Source organism: Camelina sativa, chromosome 8, assembly GCF_000633955.1.
Source record: "Camelina sativa cultivar DH55 chromosome 8, Cs, whole genome shotgun sequence".
NCBI classification, from domain to species: Eukaryota; Viridiplantae; Streptophyta; class Magnoliopsida; order Brassicales; family Brassicaceae; genus Camelina; species Camelina sativa.
This window is the reverse complement of record NC_025692.1, coordinates 3,192,462-3,201,243: the sequence shown is the minus strand read 5'-3', so window position 1 is coordinate 3,201,243 and position 8,782 is coordinate 3,192,462. Positions and strand designations below refer to the sequence as shown.

At 36.4% G+C, this 8,782-nt stretch overlaps 3 protein-coding genes across 5 annotated transcripts in view; 1 reads left to right on the top strand and 2 right to left on the bottom strand.

Annotated features, from left to right (window-relative positions):
- LOC104705906 (probable mannan synthase 11) lies at positions 401-3,740 on the top strand. The gene is made up of 9 exons (XM_010422000.2): positions 401-864; positions 958-1,056; positions 1,248-1,500; positions 1,629-1,739; positions 2,011-2,147; positions 2,434-2,547; positions 2,819-3,018; positions 3,130-3,321; positions 3,409-3,740. Exons 1-9 carry the CDS (start codon positions 601-603, stop codon positions 3,557-3,559), a joined length of 1,521 nt encoding a protein of 506 aa, XP_010420302.1. The 5' UTR covers positions 401-600; the 3' UTR covers positions 3,560-3,740.
- Positions 3,917-7,147, bottom strand: LOC104705904 (chloroplastic group IIA intron splicing facilitator CRS1, chloroplastic-like). Its single transcript, XM_010421996.1, has 7 exons — positions 6,326-7,147; positions 5,896-6,241; positions 5,370-5,500; positions 4,926-5,270; positions 4,681-4,837; positions 4,287-4,582; positions 3,917-4,193 (listed from the first exon to the last, which is right to left on the bottom strand). The coding sequence occupies exons 1-7, from the start codon at positions 7,055-7,057 to the stop codon at positions 4,098-4,100; spliced, it is 2,103 nt and encodes a 700-aa protein (XP_010420298.1). The 5' UTR covers positions 7,058-7,147; the 3' UTR covers positions 3,917-4,097.
- Positions 7,139-8,782, bottom strand: part of LOC104705905 — a 3,691-nt gene continuing 2,047 nt past the window's right edge. The window contains exons 2-3 of one of the 3 annotated variants that reach the window (XM_010421998.1): positions 8,487-8,632; positions 7,139-7,932 (exon numbers count right to left, since the gene is read on the bottom strand). In XM_010421998.1, the coding sequence (XP_010420300.1) occupies positions 7,273-7,932; positions 8,487-8,632 (806 nt within the window). In that variant the 3' untranslated portion in view covers positions 7,139-7,272. Of the gene's footprint in view, positions 7,933-8,486; positions 8,775-8,782 lie in introns of all 3 variants that reach the window. The other 2 variants (XM_010421999.1, XM_010421997.1) reach the window with 2 other exon arrangements.

Sequence of the window (8,782 nt, the reverse complement as noted above, 5' to 3'; positions counted from 1 at the left end):
AAATTTAACATATTATATGATGTATTTGCAGCTAGTATATATTTAACAGAATGAAAGTTAAAAGATGACTATAGATAGATGCGTGATCGAATACTAATGTAATGTAGATTGTCAAGGCGGTATCCGATACCGATTCAATTAGGCGTATGTATATGTAGCCAGTTGTAACATGTGTAAAAGTATCACATGCAAGTTATGAATAAAAAAATAGTTAGACTGATTAAAGTTATAAACATTGTTTGGTCCTTTTCTCATCTTGTTGTTCCCACTAGCTATCATAATGTTCTAGATCTGGTCCACATAATTCCGTAAACGACGACGAATCGAAATAGAAACAAAACCTCTAAAAAAAAACTAAAGACAAATTACTTGATTAAACAAAAAAAGAGAATCTATGTATAGTCAGTCACTTATCGACAGAACAAGAAATACCCCAATCTCAAAATTCTATCTCACTCCCACTTCTTCATTCCGAGGAGAATAGTTAAATTTTCTTTTCCCGGCCAGAGAATAATTGAGGTTGCAGCTGCAACTTTTAGAGAAAAAAAGCTTGAAGCATATAATGGTGTGAAGAGAAGATCAGTATATATATAAATAAGCATGGAGACTATGATGTGGTGGAGAAAAATGAGTAGTCTACTTCTAGTTCCTATATTCAAGTGTTTGGTGGCTATGTGTTTGGTCATCTCACTGTTAGTTTTCGTAGAGAGTTTATATATGAACATTGTAGTATTTTACGTTAAGTTGTTTAAACGCAAACCCGAGAAGATCTACAAATGGGAGGCAATGCAAGAGGACATGGAGCTCGGAGATCAAAACTATCCCATGGTTCTTGTCCAAATCCCAATGTACAACGAACGAGAGGTACGTATTTACTTATAGTTTTATGAATTTGTATTCAGTTATTTATAATCTTAGATAGTGATGCAGCTTTTAAGTAACCTTTAACTCCCACAGGTGTTTCAGTTATCCATTGGTGCTGCTTGCGGACTCATATGGCCATTGGATCGACTAATCATTCAAGTTTTAGACGATTCCACTGATCCCACTATCATGGTACATTTATATTCATTGTTCTAAACACATGCTATTAATTAATTAATTACTAGTGAGAGTTTTTATTATTTTAACTTTTAAGAAAAAAATCAAAAATTCCAAATAAGCTAGATTTATTAAAACAATTAAAATGTTGTGTTTTTTCTTATAACCACAATGATATCTATCGTTTACTGTGTTACTAATTGCAGGAAATGGTGAACATAGAGTGTGGGAAATGGGCAAGAAAAGGCATTAACATAAAATGTGAGAGGAGAGACAATAGAAATGGCTATAAAGCTGGAGCTCTTAAACAAGGCATGAGGCATAGCTACGTCAAACAATGCGCTTACATTGCCATCTTCGATGCTGATTTCCAGCCAGAGCCCGACTACCTCCACCGCAGTATCCCATTTCTCATCCACAATCCCGAGCTTGCTCTTGTTCAAGCCCGATGGAAATTTGGTATATGATTACTTGCAGTTTATACAAACAAAAAAATTTCCATTCATTGTCATATTTGAGGATCATATATGCGTTTACTGACCATATATAGTCATATATATGATTAAAGAAGCTATTCATTGGTGCAGTGAACGCAAAGAAGTGCTTGATGACTAGGATGCAGGAGATGTCTCTCAATTACCATTTCACGGCAGAGCAAGAATCGGGATCCACTAGACATGCCTTCTTTGGCTTCAATGGTAAATCCTTGTCAACATTTATTAAAAAAAAACTTCATATTTCTTAGATCCTCTCCAATTTTTTTATTCTTTCTAACTTACACTCTTTTTTTTACTAACAATTGCTAGCAAAAAAAAACAAGCCACATTTGTTTCTACCCAAAACCAATTGACAATAATATGCACAAATATTGAAAATATACACATTTAAATTGATCTCGTAATTTTTGCAAAATCTCTGAATATATATAGTTTTGTTTCTTACACTGTTACATCAATATAATTTTTACAGGTACTGCGGGTGTATGGAGAATGGCCGCAATGGAAGAAGCAGGAGGTTGGAAAGACCGAACCACCGTCGAAGACATGGACTTGGCCGTACGTGTCGGTCTACACGGCTGGAGATTTGTTTTCGTCAACGACGTTGCGGTATTTTCAATTCTTTTGGACTATCTGTAATATAAAAGAAGAAAAAAAAACAAATTTAACCTCGTATAAAACCAGTCCAAATCTTAATTAATATTCGTCACATACTCACACATGTGTTGTTGCTGTGCACCCACTTTATGCACTGTTGCAGCACATGATTTAATTCCCACAGGAATAATGGAATAATATAAAGAATTATGTATTAACGTGTGGATATCAAATAACTTAGCTTTAAATCGTTTATATATATATATATATATATGAAAATATATGATTGCGATTGTAGGTGAAAAGTGAGCTACCAAGCCAATTTAAGGCTTTCAGATTCCAACAACATCGATGGTCATGCGGTCCAGCTAATCTTTTCAGAAAAATGGCTATGGAAATTATTAGCAATAAGGTACTGTTTTATTCTATCTGACCCAAAATAAAAAGAAAGATACAACTATAGTATTATTCTCCAACTTTTAATTTGATTCACTCCAAGGCAGTGAGGTACACACACGTGCCACCAATTTTTTTTTTTTTTTTCCATTATGAGAGAGACAAATTAAACATCCAACGTGAGTGCATGCATGCCAATTTTAATTACGTTTCTTTTATGGTTTTAATCTTAATATCTTTTTTAAAAAGTTTGGTATTAATGAACTTGATTTGGTAATCTTGAACAGAGAGTGACGATTTGGAAGAAACTGTATGTGATCTACAGCTTCTTTTTCGTAAGGAAGATCATAGTCCATTTCTTCACCTTCTTCTTCTATTGTCTCATTCTTCCTACGAGCGTTTTCTTTCCCGAAGTCAACATTCCGACTTGGTCAACTATGTACTTTCCTTTTATGATCACTCTCTTCAATGCCATTGCCACTCCAAGGTTAGTAATTATTGGTTTCTAGCTAGCTATAACCACACATTTAACTGGCCACTTGTTCAATTAATATATAGCCCGCACATTAATTTATGAACTATGTTGGTATGCATGTAGATCATTCTACCTCGTGATATTTTGGGTTTTGTTCGAGAATGTTATGGCCATGCATCGAACCAAAGGCACTTTCATTGGTTTACTTGAAGGAGGGAGAGTGAACGAATGGGTTGTCACTGAGAAATTAGGAGATGCTCTTGAGACTAAGTTACTTCCGCAAATAAGAAAACCTCGCAATGGGGTTCTCGACAGGTGATTAATCAATTCTAAAGATTTGTCCTTCTTCTTCATTTGTATCATCTTCAAAATTGGTCAGCACTTCTTTTTTTTTGGATGCAGGATAAACTCAAAGGAGATGATGGTGGGGATATACATTTTGTGTTGCGCCTCCTATAACCTTGTCTTTGGGAAGACATTGTTATATATCTATCTTTACATGCAGGCTCTTGCATTTATTATTTCTGGATTTGGTTTTGTAGGAACTAATTAAATCTCTTATTTAGATATTTTGATTTTCTAAGATTATGTAGTTAGTATTAAAATCTTCTATTTTCTTTTTCAAAGTCAGGATAGGTTAGATTTCGTTATAGAATTATCCATTTATCAATGAAGAAAATAATGTGTCTGTTTTTTCATGTAAAGTATATCATAATACTATATCTTGATTTTTTTTTGTACAATGCAATGTTATGTTAGTCCCTAGGTTTTACATAGTGTGCCGTAGATTATGTAGAGTGTAATTTTTTTATAATGAACTTTAGATTTATCAGTTTCCTCCACTTCTATCATGTCCATTAACATTGTTCACTGATTTGGAAAAAATATGAAAAATAGTAAAAAGAAAAAAATGAAGACCGACAAGAATATTATTTTCGACAGCAAAAAGGACATTAGTCACATTACATGATATATATACACGGTAATCACAATGAAGGAAAAAAGAATATGTGATACACAGAGATAGTCAAGCTAAAATATATCTGCATTGGTAAACTTTTGTTCAGCTCATCCTTGCAATTCATTTTGCATCAACCTAACTCAGAAGCAGAGTCTTGAAGGTTTACCAAACTCACCTTCAAAGCTTCTATTGCTCTCTCTCTTTGGTAAGCGAAGAACTTCAGTGACTGCCAAAAAAGAAAAGATCAATTCAAATGGGATTCACAACATTCTCTCAATTTTTCAAAAAGAAAGGAAAATTCTATCATCATTTCACTTACGCCGAGCCGCTGCATCGCAACAGATCTTTGTAACGCTTTTCTTTTCGTCAAAAGATTCTGTGCCATTAGTTTTGATGAAGGACGTTTGTAGTTCTTGCCACGGTATATGAGTATCGCGTGTCCTTCTTTAAGTTTTTCAACTGAGATAAGTAGTCCATTGCTCTCTGCTTCAAGGGCTTTCGCTGTGTAAACAACCCTCGAGAATATCTTCTGCATCGTGATCACTTTCGCAACTTCCCTGTGCTTCCAATGCTGATGCAGACCTTCCATTACACCATGAAATATTCCTCTTCTACCTACAAATGAAACAAATACCAAATTTGTGTAAATCAATCTCATAACCATCGGATTAGGATTAAGAAGAAGCCAAGAATATAGATCAAACGGCTCCTACCGAGAACCAAGCTGCTGTTCATCTTCAGCCCTACTCTTCTCAAGCATTCTCTTTCTTCGTTAGTGAATAGTTCGATGTCATCCTCTCGCTCAGATGGTTTCCATAACGAATTCAGTCTGAACAACTCCATTGTTGCTTTCTCTATCTTTGATTTTAACTGCAGAAAGAAGGAGCAACCCATAGAACTTCTATTAATAAGTGAAATTTAGAATGATGCAACTTTTTTGGAAGCTAAAAAGGCTTACGATGGAAAGCTTGTGTTCTTGGCTTTTGAGTTCCTTTTCTAGCCTTGCTTTCTCAGCCTCAGTCTCTAGGTTTCTCGTCTCCATTTCACCAAATTTTCTTTGAAGTTCTTGAAACTCTAATAAAGTTCCAGTTTTGCTTGTTTCCTCCAACTGCTTACCATTTGTTACCACCTCCACGATTTCAATCTCGCTCTCGCGTTTAGTTTCTTCAAAATGTTGGTAGCTTCTGAGTAATCTCTCTCTGTCATCAACCAAATCGGCAACTTCTCCAGTGAGGAAGTCTTTGCCTCTGAAAAGTATTATTAAGTATCTGTTTCGTAGTATCAAAACTCCTCCAGTGAGATGCTGAAAAATTGATAGATCCAAATTTTTTTGCATCAGCCACAATGATTGGAATCTATTCAGAAACTGGCCCAGAGGAAGAAAAAAAAGATAAGAAATTACCTTCAATTTATCTGCCATTTCCTCATTGTTTGTATTGAGAGCTCCCCATTTGATTGCAATCTTTGCAATAATACTTCTCTCCCATAGTTTCACAATAGCGGAAGCTAAACCTTGTAACCCATGGTTCCTTCCTTCACAAATTAAGAAGAAGAAAATAGACTGCTGAAAACTCGATGGAGAAAACCGTAAGCAAATGCAAAGAGAACAGCACTTAGTAAATACCAATGCAAAGAGAATGAGAATAAGTAGTATACGCAAATGAAACGAACAAAGACAGAGACCTTAAACATGAAATGTTGCAAATTCTGGCAAGCAAGAGATCCATTTCTTGATCTTATCTCTTCTCAAATTATTGATCTAGTCAAGAACTTGTTCATCTTTTGTTAAAAAGAATATCTATTTTGACCAAATTCCCTCATTCTTATATGATTTCTTCAGGACACATATGAACAATTCTCCCTGAAGCTTAACTTCATTGTGCACAAACAAAGCGAAGAAGAGAGCTTAAGTAGCGTGGGCAAATTACCAAGGACGAAATGAAACGGTAAAGCTTGAGCAATGTTTCTCAAGTAGGTGAGCTCTTCATCGCTTAGCTTAGCTCTAGTGTTTGGTGGACAACGTCTAGATGGAGTTGTATATCCATTAACCACTTCAGGAAGCAAGTCAGCATCAACAGGAAACGGTCTTCTCATCCACCAATCCATATATCGAGGCCCTAAACCATCCAACAACCTATCAGCTTCTCTCTCGTACAATGATGAGCTAATCTCATCTCGTCCTGAATCGGTTTTCTCTGATGAAGAACTCGGTCCTCCTCGATAAACAACGAGAAACTCCTTCTTGCTTAACACAACCAAGCCTCCAGTCTTCATCTATTCTTGAAAACATGACAAAATCATTTCAGAGTAACATCAAAGGATTTGAACTGATGAAAATTGAAGTAGAACCAACCAAACCTCTATGATCTCTTGAGCTCGCTCCATATTCCTACAAAGAGGAACATCAAATCTCACCATAGCAAGCTCATTCAACCTCCAGATCAATCTAATCTCATTCACAACTGTCTCAGTAACTCCTGCTTTTCTCACATTCACCCATTTTCTCATCTTCGAAGCTTCACCTCTCAGTCTACTCAACAAACCTTCGTCGAGGATAAGCTCAGCCGTAGTCTGAACTCTCTCCTTCTTCGTCCTCCGCAATACAAACCTCTCTTCTTCTCTTTCCCATGGCATTCTCCCGCCACGTCTCTTCTCATACAACTCGGTGGTTCTCTCCGCAACTCGACCTAAATACTCGAATTCACTCAAATCATCCATCTGGGTATCTTCAAAATCGCAGCTTTCATCAAGCTTCTCGACATAACGCACGATTCTCTTCATCGCTTTCCTTCCCCTGACACCACTCTCTCTACGATTCAACGCCTTGAACGTCTTCTCTTCAACTTTTCGTGGCTTGTTCCTCTTCTCAGTTTCGAGAATCTCATCGGGTCGAAGAAAGATAGGACCTTTCATCCATGGAGCAGTCGGAACCTTAATCACAGCATCAGAGGAGAGTCCTCTGTTCTTCTCCCTAAATTGATCAAATTGAGGGGTTTTAGCCGCATTCGAGGGGTTTTGATTAGGGTTTAAGGATGAGTTAGTGATCAAAGATGGAAAAGCTCGCGCCGATAGGAACAGTGAAGTTTGCATTTGAGTAAAGTCTGCAACTTTGCGGTTTCCGCATTACACTCAAAGGAGACACCAATGGCTCACAAAGCGACAAAACCCCCATGGATAAGATAAAATATTATTAATTACTGGCTAATGTAAACTTCTAAAATACAATATTAGCACATTCTTAGCTTAATACTCTCTATTTACTAATTGAAAATTAAAAAAAAAAAAAAATCACAATTTTGAGATAATTATGGACCAAAACCAAGAACTACAGGAGAAATTCTTAACAATGGTTCTAAAGTCTCGGCTGTAAATTTCCTCGCAAATAAAAAACACTTCGAAGTTGTAATGTTCTCTCCGCCACGGCCATGATAGACACACTCGTCCGTAAACCGGATTCGGTTAAGAAACTCATCGGTTATATCAGGCCAAATAAACCGACCAGGATGTGGACCGACTTTTGACCAATCGACCCAAGTCAAGGTCCGGTTCGAGGACATCTCTCCATGCAACATGTGAACTAGAGTTGGGATATAGTGCTCGTCCATGTAACAAGGCGGTTTACAATGCTGATCGAATATTTTGTAGTAGAACGTGTCTGCGATGATGTGAAGAGCAAGTTCTCGAGTTGTTTCGAACCACTGCGATCCTTTTCGCCAATGTGTGATGTTGATTTGTGGATACATATTACGGTTGTAACGGCCTCTACCTGATTTTCTTGGGTCGTCGAACGAGCCAATGAAGCTGAGGTTTGTGCCGGTTAAGTAATCGTAGATGGTTGTGAAATTGTAGAGTGGGATGCAAGAATCGGATAAGAGGACAAATCTTTGGTTAGATTCGTCGAGAAGAGCGTTGCCTAATAGTCTTTTCTCTGCGTCTATCATTGATGATGTTCCCCAGTAAACTGGCTGTTTTGACAATTATTTTCACAAACCAACAACATCAATATCTTTTTTAAATAATATTTAAAAACATATATAAAAATTTAAGCTTTTTTGTTGGTATTTTTTTTAATTCAGGTTTCTTTATGCATCGTACGTATAGTATAAAACGTAAAAAAAGCTTCGATTCATACGACTTTTAATGTTTATATAATATCTAGAAATGTTATATTGAGATGCAAGTTAAGTCTATTCTCTCTGTATTGTTCTTAGCTAGTGAGAATAGTCTACGTTAGAATTTTCTTAACAAGATTAAGAAATGTATTTATGTTAGAATAATATCAAATGGGTTCATGCCTTCATGCCTCATGGACCATTATGCAAGGGTCGAATCAAGATTCATACACGTGCCACGTGAAAAACCAACCTGTCAAATCCAAGAGATAATATATCTATGGAGAACTAATAATTCCTGATTTGGATGTATACTAATCATGTAATAGGGGGTAACTAAAGATGAATAGAGTAATTAAGAAAAGAGAAAGAGGTAATTTAACTAATTGAAGCTGTTAAATCATCACCTGGCTTGGGATTCTTCTTGAATAGAAGACAGAAGTTTGTGGGAAAGAATCTTGAAAAGGTGGATTAGTATGGACATATATGGAATAAAACCCTTCATGTCCTTCAAAGAACTTCTCCCACAAGCCAGCCAATGGAAGTCTTCCACCTGTCATGAACATGAAAGCCACCTTCACCACCATCTTCCCATCATTATTATGTCTCCTCCCAAACCACGATGATGATGATAAGGATGATGGTGGTGATGATGATAATGACGCGACTTTGATGAATAGTTCTTGATCACTCATGTTGTGTT

Excerpts from the sequence above, each read along its gene's own strand:
- LOC104705906 (XM_010422000.2), top strand. The coding sequence starts at position 601 with ATGGAGACTATGATGTGGTGGAGAAAAATGAGTAGTCTACTTCTAGTT. Across the intron at positions 1,740-2,010 it reads TGCCTTCTTTGGCTTCAATG|GTACTGCGGGTGTATGGAGA; the intron begins GTAAATCCTTGT and ends TAATTTTTACAG. Across the intron at positions 2,548-2,818 it reads TGGAAATTATTAGCAATAAG|AGAGTGACGATTTGGAAGAA; the intron begins GTACTGTTTTAT and ends AATCTTGAACAG.
- LOC104705904 (XM_010421996.1), bottom strand. The coding sequence starts at position 7,057 with ATGCAAACTTCACTGTTCCTATCGGCGCGAGCTTTTCCATCTTTGATC. Across the intron at positions 5,271-5,369 it reads AAATGGCAGATAAATTGAAG|CATCTCACTGGAGGAGTTTT; the intron begins GTAATTTCTTAT and ends TCAATTTTTCAG. Across the intron at positions 4,583-4,680 it reads GAACAGCAGCTTGGTTCTCG|GTAGAAGAGGAATATTTCAT; the intron begins GTAGGAGCCGTT and ends TTTCATTTGTAG.